Genomic DNA, 16,573 nt, shown 5'->3' with positions numbered 1-16,573 from the left:
TCTGCCGCGTTCCTAGGCCAGCTGCAAGGCGGTCCTGCGGCGCTCGAACTACAGCTCCCAGCATGCCCGGCGGCGGGGCGGTGCCCGCCTGTGGCGCCGGGAGGCTGTGCGATGGCGGCAGGTTTGTAATAGAAGGAGAAGGCTGTGGCACTCGGAGTTGGGCGCGGTGGCGGCGGCGGCCTGAGAAGCGGGGCCGGGACAGCTGCCTCGCTGTATGCGAGGGGCCGCGGGTCGGAGCTGTCGCGGAGCGGATGCTTCGGGGCCGGGGGTGCGCTTGGGGTGTGCTCTGTGAGGGCGGTGTCGGTAAGGGAGAGAGGGCGCCGGGCCCGCCGGCTCGGCTGAGGAGCGGGGCTGTGCTCATATCCCCGGGATCCCTGTGTCCCTCCTGCCCTTCGCGGGACGGATCAGCATGATCCCTGCCGGCTACTCCGGCTGGCTCCAAGGTGCTGCTGCCGTAAATTTCTTGGGGAGTTTGGATAGGCGGCCTCCAGAGGGTCTCCCAAAGGGGACGGGGAAAACAGCCCGTGAGCCTTGCAGACTTCAGTTTGCCACTGCGGGAATCTGCACCTCGCTAGGAAACACCCGGCAGTCGTTTCTATATGAAACATTTGTATATTGTTTCTCCCAGTCGCGGTTTCAAACTCTTGTTGAAACTCTTCTTTTGACTGCGGGAAAATGAAGTGAGAGCTGGCTTGCGCTGAACTCTTGGGAATGAGGAAGCTTTCAGAAGTTATTTCTTGATTAGCAGGATTCCTGAACCTGGGCTGCTGTGGTTGTGTGGCCTTGGGGCCCTGGCCCCTTCTTTCTGTTCCCCTGACACGCCGCATGCACGGCAGGGAATCCTTTGCCCTGGGATTACCTGGAGGAGCACGGCTGAGCAGCCCGGCTCCTGCTGCCACTCTGTCACCTGCAGCAGTTCTGTCTTTTTCATCCTAAGGGAGGAAATCACTCTGGGCCTCCTTCCTACATGAATTTATTCACGTTTTATGGCACTTGGAGGATTTGTTGCTGTATTTAAAATTTCCTCTGGATGGATTTTAAAGAAGTTTTTTGGGAGAAGGAGGATAACAGGCAGCGTAGCTGCAGCGTTTCCTTGAGAAACTAAGGAAGGTGTGAAAATGATAAGTGTTGCATTGAAATATGTGCAGTAAAGTATTTGTATTTAGATGGACATATGTGAAACTTGGCATTAATATGGAGGTCATGTGGTCTCTCAGCTCATCAAATCCCTTCTTTTCTTACAAGTGTTTAAAAAAATTCTGAACCTCTGCCAGTGCTACTGAAGAAAATATTATGTACAACTTCATGGTGTTGGAGATTTTGTTGGCTGCATTCAAATCATACAATTAAGAGTTGGATTTTGTTGATTTTCTGCACCAAAAGTGTGTGTTACTTATTATCCATATTGTTTCTATTGCCTACGAGTTATTTTTATAAATGCACTAGGTTGGTTATAACAGAGTTGGTTGTATTCTTTTACTGGGAATCTGTTATTGTAAATTTCTGATTTTGTTTATCTACTTAATTTCTAGGTGCTAGAAGCAGATAGATAACTGTCCATACCAACTGCCTGGAACTTTGAAAGTTATATTGTCTGAAATCTACAGACTGTGATATTGTTGTGTTAATGCTGATCAGCAGAGAAGTTGGAATACAGTTTGCAAGATGCCAACTGTTGAAAATCTGAGTGGTGAGCAAAACTTCAGTGCATATTGGATGCTCAGTAGTGCCCGTGCTGGAGTCTTACTAGGGCCTAGTTTTACTGGTTTGAACTTTAAGAAAGAAAATTTGTTACCTGGACCTGAAAACACCCCAGCTTTGCCTGAAGAAGTGCTGCATCTTTCAGACAGCTGTTCTGTAAGTGATGACTCCCTGTGTGAAGAGTCTGCCAGCTCTCAGGCACCCCAGCAGTGTCCCACTGGAACACCTTTTCCAGCAGCACCTGCAAACATGGAAAGCTCTAAACCAGACTTAGTCCACGGTGAAGTGGATGGTCAGAAGAAATCCAGTCACAGTGATACACTCCTACAAAAGCTTGAACAGGTAATAAATACACCTAGAATTCTTTGACATGCCTACAGTAAGATTTATTTTGTTCCTTTGTATGAGTTGTCATGCCTGCAAGTAAGCAAACCCCTTGCAACAAATGTATAGGCCACAGCAAGCCTAAAGAGCAAATCCTGAGTTCCAGTTGTGCTCACATGAAAGTTGGTCTCTTCCTCATGATGTGCATATCCTGGGAGTGGAACTGCTGTTGTTTCCAGGTGGCACAAGTTCCAGTTTAAAATGAAATTGTTCTTAAAAATCATTTTTCCTGGAAAGGTGCACACAGTTCTAGTTGAAGTTTCTTCCCTCGAGGCTGTGGAAATGGAGTGCTCGTCAATACAGCACAGGTATTCACCACACAGTGGAGTTGAATGTTCCTGTATCTATAGCAACATCTTTTGTTAGTTCTCAAAGTAGGTGTGACATACCTGGCTCTTTTTAGATGAGGGGATATGTTAGTGTTGGATGTGATAAAGTTTCCAAGACATCAGGATAAAAAAAAGGCCTGGAATTGTAATGCTGTTATGTTACTTTTTTTTTCCTAATGCAAGTGTGTCAATCAATCCACTGTAAGTTGCTATTTGTTCCCTAAAGCTCTTCCTGAATGCTGGATACAGATTGTGTTGGCTGGAAGTCTTCAGCAGAACTTCAGTAAATCCTGCAGTGAAGGACTAAGAAGTCCTTGCCCACTCTGCCAGCAGCTGCATCAGCATAAATCCCTATGTCTGCTCACTGGAGTGGAGAGAGGGAGAGAGTATGTGTTTCCAGAGTAGAATTCCATGAATTACCAGGTGCTATAAAAGTTTTCTCCTGTATTTTACATGACAGGAGAATAATTACCCACTTTTTAAATATTGTCAGTAATACCAACCAGTGCTTAAATAAATATTAGCTGATTTATTGGTACCTTAAGAGAAATTATTAAGTGTCCTTATAAAGTTATTGACAATCTATAACAAAACATTTCTGTGGTAAATTCTAAATAAACCTAGCCTCTAATACATTTATTAGCTGAAGGAATTGCAACAGCAGAAACAGGAACAGTTAAAGAAACAACAGATGGAACAACTTCAAAGGTTAATGGAGGAGCAGCAGAAGCTACTTAGCATGGTATCTGGCCAGCCAGCAGCTCTTGGTAAGTTGTACTGATGTATGATGTGCATTGTATAAACTGAAAAATCTAATCTAATTTTCCAGTTAAAATCTGAAAGTGCCTTCTGGGTTCTTCATTTTAAGATTACTTGATTAATCAAAGATAAATGCTGCATTGCTTCAGTGCCTGAAAGTTGAGTGCTTCTGAAGAAGGAATATTGTCCTATTTTTGTACAATGCCAGCTGTAATTGTGGCTTGATCAATATGTGCTGTGATGGGAGCTCTTGCTTCAAAGTATTGAAGTGTAAAACAATTACTTTCCTTTCTCATTAGCTGCTTCTCACAGTACTTTTGGTTGCTATAAGCTTTCAGTGTGTCCAAATGAAATGGTCCCTCCTTGTTTGTGCTCACATATGTCTCATTGAGGTGATGAACTGAACCAGGATAGAGAGCTGATCTGTATTTAAAAACAGAGACTTGTAACCTGTATCAGTTTTCCAGTCTTGTTTGCTGGGTGCAAGGAGAGGGGACAGCTCTTGGCTGGGAAAAGCCTTTAGAGCTGAGAAGGGGTACTTTCTGCTCTTGGCAGTGTCAGTCCAACCTGACTTAAATGATTGTCTTTCTTTCACTCTGCCTTCTTGAGAAGATTAAATTAGGGCTTATTTTGGGAGGAGAAAATCAACATTGCCCAATCACTTATTCTTGGTCAGTGACATAAAGGTGGAGGCTGGGTGATCAATCCTGCCCTTCAGTGCCATTTCTTTTCTCCTGTGGAGCAGTAATTTTGTGACACAAATAGAATGACACAGCCATTTTGTTCCTTCTCCTTGCAAGGTTTTGCTGTGATGTGTGAAAGTCAAAAGCTGAGACCTGGGCACCCCCCAGGCTTAGCACCTCCACCTCAGTTGCCATCGTCTGGATACCAGAATATCTTTGAAGACCGAGCTCGTGCTCTGCTTGTTTCTTCCCATACACAAGACAACAATTCTTTACAAAAGCTGAACAACAGAGAATGCACCTCAGCATTGAAGAACAATCTTTCAGAAGTGTCTGCCTGTGAAAAGCAAGGTCTGTGTGTGCCTCTGAAAAGGCCAAATGGTTTGAAAAACAAGGAAGACAAACACATTACTGCTTAGTCATTTATAGAAACATAACTTGCTGTGTGGTGCTTTTTTCCCCCTTGTCACTGAGAGTAATTTTCTGCTACTTATTTTGAAGGTTTTATAATTTTAGTTGGTTTAGTTGGTATGTTGGTTTATTTACTGATGGTTTACAGACCTCAGAATGTTCCTGTTATTGTCTGAGTTTGGTTAAAAGCAGCACGAGCCAAAAATCAAATTCTTCTCAATTTATTCATATATATGTGGGAAACAAGAAGCTTGATAAGAGAGCTCACCAGTACAGCAGACATCAACATTTGTTCAGTTATGTTTTTAAGCCATACATTAACAATAGTGAAGCAGATGAACTATCAGAATGGATTATTTAAGGTCTATGGAAAATTTTTAATGCATAATTACTTGTTCCATTAGAAAGTGCAAATTCAAATAAGAATTAATTTGGGGAAATGTTAGAACTGTTTTATGTAGGAATTCAGATCACATGGCAATGAAGCTCCCTTCCGGTTTTCACCTGACCTGAATGCTGTTTAAAGTGTGTGCTGAAAACTGATTTGTTGTTGGGATAAAAAACCCAAACAACTCTGTTACTTTCACAGGAAAAGACCTGTGGTGTCCAGAAAAAAAGGTGGAATTATTAATGGAGAGTGAAGATAATCACATTGATCACATATTAGGTGTGGGAAGTGCGCATGTCTCTGAAAATTCCTGTGGAGGTGAACAGTTGTTGACTAATGTAGAGGAAAGGTAATTCAACTATGATAATGCATTTTTTATCAAATTACACAAGTTTGGTTGAATTCTCAGTCCCGAAGGAAAGAGTCTGGTGCTCTGAATTTGTGCAATTTCTTAACAAAGGATTTGATTTTCCTGGTACTGTGGAGACCCATGGTAAGAGAGGCTCTTGGTTGGAATTGCTTGTGCTGTGAAAGATGAAATGTTGTGTGTTGGATGAAGAGGTGTGTGTGCAGCCTGGGGTAATGACAGCATAGAGGCACCTTTCAGTATAGCTGGGTATATAAGCAGTTATGATTGCTGTTCCCAGTTTGATTTATTACAAGCTCCTATCCACTGTTATGTTCTGAAAGTAGTAATGTGAGGGAGGAGGGTGGGGCTGTGACTTGTTATGGGGAGTTATGATTGTTTGAAATGTCCAAGAGCAGGCTGGACAGGGCTCTCAGCAACCTGGTCTAGTGGAAGGTGTCCCTGTGACTGTGGCAGGGTTGGGAGGTTGGAACAAGGTGATCTTGAAAGTCCTTTCCAACCCAAACCATTCAGTGATTTTGTCATTCTGTGAAATGTAGCTGTGTCTCCCCTGGGGGAGGTCTTGCCCACCCCCAGCCTGCTTCCTGGGGTGGGCAGCAGCATGAAAAAGCAAAAAAAGCCCTGATGCTGTACAAGCAGGCTTCAGCAATAGCTAAAATATTGTGTTATCAGTGCTGTTAGCTATGAAGAAAGCTCATTCCATGCCAGCCAGACCCAGCACTCCTATGAAGGAGGAGAGGGAGACAGGGAACGTTATCTCAGCAGCATTCCTGAGTGGAAAGGTGATGCTGTAGGAATTGGCAGTGTGACTAAATTATGAGTGGAAGTTTGGTGATTTGTCCAAAAGAAGGGATCACTAAGAAAAGCAGTGAAAGAAAAAGCAACAGAACCTGCACACAGTGTCTTTTAGATATGTATATTAACTATTGCAGGAATTGGATAAACTTGTAGTGTTAAAATGCATTTCTCAGATTACCTTAATGCCTAAAGCACCTCAGAATTTGCCATCTTTTATGCAATTACACCACAGGTCTTTGACTACCAGCATGTTCAATGTAGTTATTTTATACAGAATTGTAAAAGTTGTTTTTGTACTTACTCTAGACCTATTAAAGCTGCAATACATGGGAAGAAGCAAACTTTTGAAGAATTCTTGGAAGAACAGATACAACTAGAGGAACAGCGCCTGGAGCAAACCCAGAAGTTACAGGTTATTGATTATTTTAAAACCTTCATTCTTCTTTATATATTGTGCCGAGATGTGACGGGTGCTTTAAAAGTGTACAAGGAAGATGCTAGCAGGGAAAGCTAACACTGAATGCAGCATTCACATTTTGAAAAATAATAAGCCCCAAACACTTCACTTGCTGAAGTCTTCAGAAATCCAGTAAAAATGTACCATGTAAATTTCTACTGATGTCTGGGATTTATTTGAAGAAATTTTCAAACTGTGTAAGAAGCTTTTTAACATTTTATCGTTTGCTTTTCTCTACTCATTTTCAGGAGACAAATGGAGCAGCAGTTCAAAAACCAGTGATCAAGAGACCCTTCTTGAAAAGAGGGGAAGGTTTAACAAGATTCACTAATGCCAAGTCTAAAATAACAAAACTTGGAGAAAACACCTCAAAACTTCAACAAAGGGCTTTAGATGATAGAAATGTTATTAAAGTGGACAGATTACAAATACAGAAGAAAACTGCGCTTCCTGGCAAAGAACTGGTTTCTGAAAGTCCTTTTGCACCGTGTAAAAAATACAGCCAGCCCCGTAAAGTAAAACATTGTCCTATTCAGAAGACAGTGGTACTCAGGAATCACAATGGAGAAAATATCTTGCCATTAGAAACAAGAAAGCAATCAGGAAAAAGTCATGATGGACAGATGAGAGGTTCTTACCCATCAGAAATTAAAAACAAAATAGAAAATACAGAGAACAGAGCAGAATTTGCTAAGTCTAACACTGGCAAAATCCAAAACAAATTACCTGGTGCTGAAAAGTCTCAGTTGTCTCAAGAACTGACCAGTGCCTTTCCTAATTCTGGATGTCCCATAGGTCACCCTGTAAAAGATTCAGAACTGTCTTTTGAACTTTCATTTCAGAATAAACTGGAGAACTGGGAAAAAGAAAAAGATAAAGAGAATCTAGAATTAGATGAATTTTTGTTTCTAGAACAAGCTGCAGATGAAATATCTTTCTCAAGTAATTCTTCATTTGTGCAAAGGATCTTGGAACGAGACCAGCAAACTTCAAAGGGCCGTAGGATGTCTTCTACTCCTATCAAGGCAAAGCAGCAGCAAGTCAAGGTGCTGGCTGTGCAACTCACAGATGAGAGAAATAAAAGGGCAGACTGTGTGGCACAGGAAAATACAAATGATAGCCCTGTTACACATACAGCCTCAAATTCAGGAACAGATTTTAGAATGAAGGATCCATTGAGTAAAACAGATGGTGTAATATTATCAGCTTCTTCCCTGAAAGCAGCTTCTGCTTTAAAAAGTAATCACTGGATTGTAAATGGAGATAAGAGTGAGGGCAACAGTGATACTGCTACAGATTCTGAGAGTGAATTTGGGGCTACATTGAAGCATGACAAGAAAGGTGCTAAGACAGCCCTCGTGAACCACGGAGAAAGTGATCCAGAATTTTTTGATTGTGGAAGTTCTGTTAAAGACATCAGCAAAGAGAGCAAAAATGGAGATGCTGACCTTGAGTTGTCAGACAAAGATTGTGGTGCACTGTCAAAGCAAAAGATTAGGAAAGCTACAGATGATCACAGAAGCATGTTGTCTATAAGTAGGAATAAATTTGAGTTTGATGATGAGAGAACATGGAGTGATCTTGATGAAAATTATGTTAGCATTGATTTACCTGAAAAATACACTAAAACACCTTTGCAGATGGACTTTTCCTGTAAGAATGGTACAAGTGTCCCAGACAAAGCAATAAAGAGGAAAGTGGCCTCCAAGAAAGGAGATGAAATGTCCAAAGAATTTGCAGTGGACAGTGATTCAAGTGGACCTCCAGTATCAAACCTGATGATGAAGCTGTTTCCTTCTCTGAAGCCGAAGGCAGGCTGCCGTGCAGAGCATGAAACCAAATCAAAGGTGGAGCCAGAGCTGGGAGGTGAGAGAACAGCAGCTGGTAGGAAGTGGTGAGGAAGGCGTGTTGTACAAGTGTTCCCTGCTAGTGCTTGAGCTCCAAACTGAAGTTACACCACAGGGTTTCAGTACACACCTGTGCTGTGAGAAATGGCCCCATTCTCCCCCTGCATCTCTGGTTGCATGTCTGATGCCAGATCTAACAATTACACACCTTGCAGAATGACTCTGATTGGTGAAAACTTCTTTTTAAAATTTTATTTGTTTAATTGGTGGGTTTCTTTTTTCTCCTTCCCTCTGGAGGCTTCAACTCATTGAAGTAACTGGATCTGAAGCTGCTTGATCACTGTTTCTGAATGAAGGAAAATAGCAAGGGCAAGCTGAAAATGAAGTGGTACCTTCCTTTCCACCACAGTGGATTTATACCACAGTGGGGTGATGGTTGTGAACAGACTTTGTAGTGACTGAAACTTGAAAAAACTTACAACCATAAACTTTCCTGTTTAATATACCCTATACCATCATGCTGTGTGTATGTACCTGGCACATATATGTGGTGTGTACCTACACATGTGCCATATACACTCATTACACACTTATTTCTCTGGTTTGATGTGAAGCCCTTCAAATTCCAGTTCCAAATATAGTTTTAGTTCTACCAAGATGAAAGATACATTTAGTAGTTAAAGTACTACAAAAGTAATAGGTCTACTCTATATTTGTAAATAGTGCAGTGTTTTTGAACATAACTTCTGTGTTATTTGGATAGTAGAAATTTTTTTGCAAAATTACTGCTGTCTTTCAGTGGTATTTACTATGTCTCTAAAAATAGTATTTACTTGGTTTTTCTTTTTCTTTTTTTAAACAATTTTTAAGCTGGTGTGTGATAATGTTCACTTCAGCCTTATGAATGCCATTTGGGTAATGTGCATGTGGCTGTGCTTTGACAGGAAACACTGTTCCATCCCAGCTACTGAGGGAGAGACTGGCTGAGTTGGAGAAGGAAATTGAGAGATTCCGAGCTGAGAACACAACTCTGAGTAAACTCCGTGAAGAAAGAGAGCACGCCCTGGCAAATATCAGGTGACTTTTACTCAAAGCATTTTGGTGCATTCCCTTTCACAGTGTGTTGCAGACTCTCCCAATGTCCAGTGACCAGCAGCGCAGGTAAACAATTCAGGTGCTTCAGTAACAGCAGAGATTGGTCCAGACACAAGTTGTTGCTCTATGTGTATGTTAAGCTGTAATTATTACACATAATTTAATAGTGTTAAGAACCCCAGGTCAGTTAAAATGATGTCCCTAAAGGCTGTATTTTGGAGAATGTATACTTTAGTTCTAAAGGATAATACAATCCTGAATCAGCCCTGCAGAACTGGTCTTAATGCTTTTGCTTTGGGTTTGATATTTGTGTGTACACACTGAGGATCTTTTAATTTGAACAGGGGCATTTATAAGTGGCATATAGAACAGAATAATTACCTCTGATGACATAAATGGAGCACATCTGTTCCTACCACAGCCACTTTTGTTTGGGAATAGCATTGAGTCTCTGACTAACATTTAATTTTTGACCTCCTATTAGCAGATTCTTTTCTCTGGTGTTTTTGGGGGATGGTGTTCTAATATTTTGAAGAATGTGGCAAGATTTTGGCCAAAGCTTTTCTAAATTCAGGATAATGTTGCTGACTAGAAGATATAAAAATATATATTGTTGGACTTCAAACATCCACTGTGTGACAATTCTTACTCCTTAAGTAACTAATACAGTTTATAAGTAAGTCTTCCTGAGGGTAATAGATGCTGAACTCCAATTTGTGACCACAAGACACCGAGACTTCACTTCCTTTCTAAAAATCTAGATATAAAGGATATTTGGGCTAAAACAACAACCTTGTTTCATAATTATAGGAAAGAAGCTTCAGACTTTGAACAGAAGAAAGCCCAAGAACTGGCTGAAATAGAAGAGTATAAGAAAAAGGAAATAAAAAAACTGCAAAAGGAGCGCAAAGTTTTTGAAAAATACACCACAGAAGCTAGAGCAATTCCAGATAAAAAGGAACGGGATGAAATTCAGGTATAAAAATATATTATTATTCTAGTCCACATAGGAACATGTAAGCTCACTTTAAGGCAGTCAAGAACTAAATTCTAACTTAGTTCAAAGATTACAGGTGATTTTAAGATGGGAACTGCTAGCAGTTGTGGGTTAGTAAGGTGAATTTGGCAGTGCTGGATTAACAGTTAGACTCCATGATCTTAAAGTTTTTTTTCCAATCTAAATTATTCTAATTGAGGAAGGGAGCTATAGTCTTTACAATGCTGTTTGATGGTTTTAAGGCAAAAACTCCTCATGAGAAAATCTTTTTATTTCCATACTAAAAACTGCTAGTAACTGATGGAATGATCTTCAACTTTGCAACAAAATTATTGAAGTTAAAATATTAAATTGTAAGTTTTTATTCATGGTAGTCGATCAAAGTGCAAACTAGAATTCCAGAAGGGTTTAATTCTCTCTATAACTCTTGTACAGTCTATGTACTAATCTTCTACAATTTTCAAAGTTACATTTTATTATCACTTATAGGTCTTGAGGTATCAGTGATGTCAGGAACAAGATCTGTTTCTTCCTTCATTGTCAGGATGTATGGTATATGAGATGCACAAACAAGCCATATTAAACATAGGGATGTTCCTCTTCCTTCCCTACTAATTTCCCTTCAGAAAACTGAATTGACATTTGTTAAACTAGGCAGATTTACATGTGTTTTTGTGTGTTTGTGTCTTTCCTGTTTTCTGTGCCAAGATTTCTAAAGGGCCCTCCAAGGGTAGTATTAAGGATTTTATGTTTCTGTCTCAAGTGTTTTTGTACTGGCCAGTCTAGGAAGTGTAAAAATGCCAAGAAAGCAAGAAAAATGAATCCTGTGATTGGAGTAGAGCTTATAAAGTTGGTAGTTTACACTCTTTCAGGAAAGAAAACTCTTCCTTGCCTTTCACCTCTGCACTAGTAAGCTGATTTGACTTTTTTGCCACTTATGCCTCTTTCCCTTGTGTTTATATTTCCGTTAGAAACTAAAATATAGTTTATTATATTAAAAATCAGAACATGCATTTTTCTAAGGCTTTAAAACAGCAGATTGCAGAGTTACAGGAAGATCTAAAACGAAAAGAGGCAAAATGGTCGACTACCCATCGACGCCTGAAAGATCAAATAGAAGCTTTAGTAAATGAGAATTTTGAGCTAAAAGAGGAAATCAGAATTATGGAGAAGTTTCGTCTAGAAGCCTGGAAGAAAGTAGAAGCTGCTAGAAGCAAGAAAAAAATAGAAAATCTGGGGATGAGTCTAAATAGAGGAGAATCTGTAAGTTACTAATCTTGATGCTTTAAATATATTTGTGTGAGTACTGGTGGGTTTTCTGTTATATACTTGGACTCTAATAGCTACAACTTAGCTGTTTTCTTTAATTTACTTCTGTGGGGCCTACACTAGTGGTGACAGACACAGAATTTTGTTAATGTCATATTCTCTGCAAATGTCAATGCTCACAATATGCAGTATCCCTTTCGTTGAGGAACTCATCTTGGAAATTAAAAATGATGCAAGTATGAAAAGAAAAGTAATTGATGGAGTGTAAGCTGTGAACCTCTGCTCCTTTGGGATCAACCAGGCAAACCAAGCAGTTCACAGTTGTCTAAAGCAGTTACATTAAGCTTTGAAACTAAAACTGTTATTCTGGATTGCTTGCATCAAATTAACATTTTGGAGCTGTTGATAGTGAAGGAGCTGATGGAGGAAGAGTTCCCAAAGTGCAGCTTGGGCTACATCACACAAGCCCTTCCGCTGATCAAGTTTCAAAACTGTAGAGGTTGTGAAGAAAGCTTCCAGTAAATTTAATGTCAGATGGTCTATACATTTGATTCACTCTGTATGAACAGTTACAATTACATGTCACATAAACCACAAGTACTTTCCTTCTTTTAGTGTCTACCAAATAGAGGCCTAAAAAGTCGAAGTGCATCTCCGCTTCTGCCAGTACAGAAGTGCAGCAAGATAAATGGCAAAAGTTATTCACAAGCGAAAGGTAAAAGTGTTTGTCTAGGCAGAGAATTCTGTTAAGTCTTAAAAATAAAATGAATGTGAAATTTTGCTTTTTGGAGTGTATTACCACCTCAAAAGGAGATAAGAGTGGGAGCTGTCATGGGCTGGAGCATATGGATAAATACCTCACAGGGTGGGATTCTGGAGAAAGCTGTGATTTCACTCCAGTTTTGGAGTGAAAAATGGTTCTGGTCTTGTATGATGGTCTGGAGCACTGCAGAAGCTGCTTTCTCTAATTAAAAATGACATTAATCACTGGTGTTTTCCAAGCTGCAGGTGTTAGATCAGAGTCACTGAATGGTTTGGGTTGGAAGGGACCTCCAGGGTCATCGAGTTCCAACCCCCTGCCATGGGCAGGGACACCTTCCCTAGATCAGAGGTGCTCAGGGCCCCATCCAGCCTGGCCTTGGACTGTCCCAGGAAAGGAGCAACCTCAGCTTCTCTGGGCTACCTGTTCCACTGCCTCACTGCCCTGACAGTGAAGAATTTCCTTCTAATGTTTAGTTGAGTGTGTTGATAACATGAAAATGCTGTGTCTCTTCAGAACCTTCCATCAGCAGGTCTGTAATCATATGGGCAATGCTGTGGCAGGTGTTCCCTGTTCACAGTTAGTTAGTGTCTGCCTTCCTAAGGGATAATCACATATGGAAAGTAACTGCAGGGTACTTTTTTGACACCTCATCCAACCATCATGTTATCTGTTACACAAGTTGTTCCAGAATTGAAGGTAGTTTTATTTTGGTAATTTGACAGGAGAGACATGGGAAAAATATGCTGAGCAATTCCTGTTAAAAGCTGATATTCACTTTCCTTTGTTCATTACCAGGCATCAGTAATAATGTCTAAATTTCTAGGAGGGGCAAATCGTTTGTAAATCTACAGAGATGAAACAGGAGACCAAGTGCATTAAATGTCCCTTGTAATGATTCTTCAATTCTAGCTTCTTGCTAACACATTAAACAATGTCAGTGATTGAGTCTTTCCTGGGCATGTGCCTATCATTTTAATAAATACCCTGCTTTCAGTTTCTGCTGCACTTAAGAAATGTGGGTGTCCTGTACAGCTTGACCTCCTACAGAATTGTAGCTCTTAAACCACACTGTAATTTCTCTGTCCAATTTAACTATTACATGTATCTCAGTAGGAAAACTTCCTAGAACACCTGCATCAGGACGTGCTAATGAGAGGAACAACTCTGAGGCAATGACTGCACTGGAAGATTCTTCTCAGAGTATTATGGTAGTAAGTCCTGTGTGTTGATTTGATTTTCAAAGCAGGGAAAAAAAAAACCTAAAATGGAAAAGTTAATGAGTATCTGGAGGGTGACTGATGAGGCTGTTAACTCATCTTTTTGTGTTCTTCAAGCTTTTATTGTCATAACAGAAAATAGCTATGTACCAGTCAATGAGGAGTGTTTTACCTTTGTCTAGTAGTTGCATTATTTTTTGGCTCAGGAAAAATACAAAGTAATAATCTCCTGCTCTTTTGTATTTTTTACATTTTTGGAGAGCTAAAGAAAGATGGACATTCATAAGCTCCATGTAGGGCAACATGTGCAAGGATCTTTTAAATAGTTTAATTCTTTCTTACATTAATTGCTGTAGGTTACACTTAGCCTTTAGAGAACTTGATAGTTTCATACCATGATGTGGATTTCTTAAGGAAGTTGAGCTCCTTGTTACAGCACATCACTGAATTCCACTTTAGTCCAGATTGGCCAACTGGCCACAGATACCCAATGATTGCTCAGTCTCCATCTCTTGTACCACCTGAATTACATTTGGAGTTGCTTAAACCTCAATTGTGTTTATGCCTCTCCCTATTCCTCTTCCTTCTGTGATGCTCCTTGTTTCCAAAAATACCTGTCAGCCTAGGAGAAAAGTATATAAAGACAAAGCTTGATTTGGTTTTTGTTGCTTGTCATCTCAGGACACCTCTACTAATGAAGCTTATGCGTCCCCACCATTTGCTCCTGCATTTACAGGCAGTGAAGAGATACAGAGAGAAACTGCTTATCCTGATGGAAAGGTAAAATGGGAAATTCTGGAAGACAGCTGTTGGGAAAGATGAGTGTGAGGGCTCAATACTGACCTCACTTGTGTTTTCATTAGGTTGAGAAGGTTTTGAAAAATGGCTGTCACCTTATATTTTTCCCAAATGGAACATGGAAAAAAGTGGGTTCTGATGGGAAGACCATAACTGTAACCTTCTTCAATGGGGATGTGAAACAGATTATGCCTGATCAAACAGTGGTAGGTATCCTATATCTGCATTTTTCAACAAATGCTTAGTTATCTGCATGTGTTCCCTCATTTAAAACTTCTCATTAGTTACACTGAATCTCAACTGTTGTCTACAGATTTATTATTATGCCGATGCTAAGACTACTCACACTACATACACTGATGGCTTAGAGGTCTTGCAGTTTTCAAATGGACAAATAGGTAAAGAAATCATCCAACCCAAGTGTCAGAATTATTGCCCAGATATAGGTATGTATTTATTTAATAAGCATATTGTCTCAAAATACATTTCAGAGAAGCATTATCCTGATGGCACGAAGGAAATAACCTTCCCTGATCAGACAATTAAGAGTCTATTCACAGATGGCCAAGAAGAAAGTATCTTGCCTGATGGCACCGTTATTCGTGTGCAGCGGTGAGCTTTTCCTTCTGGGGTTCCCGGGGCTGGGCAGGGGATGGAGGACCCGGGGCTCAGTGACAGGAGCACTGCATGGTGACAGGTGTGTTTCTGCAGCTCCTGCAGGTTTGCATTTCAATGGACTGTGCTGTGAACACATAGTTACTGCTCCAGTTCTGGGGTTTTTTCCGTTTGTAGCATGGAAGAGGCATAAAGACAGTGTATTGTCTCATACCCTAAGAGACTTCTCTGTAGGGGGATAGAATATAAGAAAATAAAGGTAGTGTAGAAAGTAATCTTACTCCCAAGGGGTTGCAGCTGGGCCACTTACCAAAGACTAGGAACAGGCCTGAATTTAATAGGCCACAGCTGTAAGCAGTGAGACCAAGAGTGCTATAAAAGAGGGGGGTGGGTGGGTGAGCCACTTTGTGAAGAAGAAAGAGTCAGTGATCTGAGGAGCTGCCCACGAGAAACACCAAGAGGGTAGAAAATGTTTGTGATAAGGAGACAAGTATGGAACCCCTGCAATAAGATGACAACACTTCTGTATTTGTACATAATTCTAGAAAAAATATCTAGGAACCTGGCTGGTGTGGGAAGCAGGTGTGACTGACAGCAGATAACTGACAGTGCTCAAAATACCAAGGTTTAAACTTCCCTTGGACTTGAGCAGTGATAGGTTTCTTGCAGATAAAGTGCAGTGGAGGTTCTCAAGTATAAAGAAGTAATATCAGTTTTGCAGAAACAGGTTTCTGAGTATGAACCAGCTGAGATACTTAACAGATTTTTCCACAAATACTGTTTTCCTTCATTTAGGCTGACATAGCCAATGCTGGTTCTGAGACTAATTTTACACCAATGCATAATCCTTGGGGTTTTCTTTCCCCTTTAATGCAGAGATGGAACCAAAACGATAGAGTTCAATAATGGCCAGCGAGAGCTGCACACACCACAGTTCAAGAGACGGGAGTATCCAGATGGGAGTGTCAAGACTGTGTACATGAATGGACAGCAGGAAACCAAGTATGGCTCTGGAAGAGTCAGAATAAAGGACAAGGATGGTAATATTATCATGGACACCAAGTTGTAGACCATGTCAAAACTGCTGAAGTGTTACCACATCAGCAAAAATAATGTACATTTCTGTAAACAAGTGAAAAAGCTTAAAGCTTGTTGTGTATATATTATTTATAATTTTCTCTAAATAAATTTATTTTTCAGTGGGTGCTACTACATCAGCACTTTTGCTAATTCTTTTTTCCCATTTCTATGTTTAAGAAACCATTTATTGATTTAGTATTCAGCCATATGGCATTAAAAAGGTGTTTTTTACATCAGCTGTCAGCGAACACTCAAACAACTGCAGACCATACCTTATTTTGGACATCAGTTTACTTACTGCTTGACTTGAAAGACCAAAGGAATGGCAGTCTTGGACTATTCCTTCATCTTGGAGTTAGGAGGCAACAACAGCATTAGCAGAGTGCAGTGTCTGTTCTACAAACTGCCCTCCTATACTCACAGGGCTAACAGGTGAGACTGGGGAACAGGTTCATTCTCCAAGCTACTCAGAAACACCAGAAAGTCAACAAAAGTCATCTCATCCAGTTTTCCCACATAGCAGGTATTTTTAAGCTGACTTGTCTTTCAAAATTCTGCAGTACCTATCATCAAAAGGTTGCTGCTGGGCTGGCTGCTTGAAGTCTCTGTTACTGT

General features: G+C 40.4%; 1 protein-coding gene across 2 annotated transcripts; it reads left to right on the top strand.

The window, feature by feature from the left end:
• Nucleotides 1-5: 5 nt before the first annotated feature.
• On the top strand, nucleotides 6-16,115 carry CPAP (centrosome assembly and centriole elongation protein). 2 transcript variants are annotated; one of them, XM_074535206.1, is made up of 17 exons: nucleotides 6-121; nucleotides 1,533-2,043; nucleotides 3,058-3,181; nucleotides 3,974-4,207; nucleotides 4,857-5,004; nucleotides 6,127-6,232; nucleotides 6,526-8,143; nucleotides 9,069-9,201; nucleotides 10,030-10,195; nucleotides 11,240-11,479; nucleotides 12,101-12,200; nucleotides 13,359-13,456; nucleotides 14,147-14,245; nucleotides 14,329-14,469; nucleotides 14,577-14,661; nucleotides 14,755-14,875; nucleotides 15,755-16,115. In XM_074535206.1, exons 2-17 carry the CDS (start codon nucleotides 1,666-1,668, stop codon nucleotides 15,945-15,947), a joined length of 3,984 nt encoding a protein of 1,327 aa, XP_074391307.1. In that variant the 5' UTR covers nucleotides 6-121; nucleotides 1,533-1,665; the 3' UTR covers nucleotides 15,948-16,115. The 2 variants fall into 2 exon arrangements, with proteins under 2 accessions (XP_074391307.1, XP_074391306.1); XM_074535205.1 differs by having other exon boundaries at nucleotides 13,359-13,459.
• The last annotated feature ends 458 nt before the right edge of the window (nucleotides 16,116-16,573 follow it).

Source organism: Zonotrichia albicollis, chromosome 2 (genome assembly GCF_047830755.1).
Source record: "Zonotrichia albicollis isolate bZonAlb1 chromosome 2, bZonAlb1.hap1, whole genome shotgun sequence".
Taxonomy (NCBI): Eukaryota; Metazoa; Chordata; class Aves; order Passeriformes; family Passerellidae; genus Zonotrichia; species Zonotrichia albicollis.
This window is presented reverse-complemented; position numbering and strand designations above follow the sequence as displayed.

Excerpts from the sequence above, each read along its gene's own strand:
- CPAP (XM_074535205.1), top strand. The coding sequence starts at position 1,666 with ATGCCAACTGTTGAAAATCTGAGTGGTGAGCAAAACTTCAGTGCATAT. Across the intron at positions 14,470-14,576 it reads TTATGCCTGATCAAACAGTG|ATTTATTATTATGCCGATGC; the intron begins GTAGGTATCCTA and ends TGTTGTCTACAG. Across the intron at positions 14,662-14,754 it reads GTTTTCAAATGGACAAATAG|AGAAGCATTATCCTGATGGC; the intron begins GTAAAGAAATCA and ends AATACATTTCAG.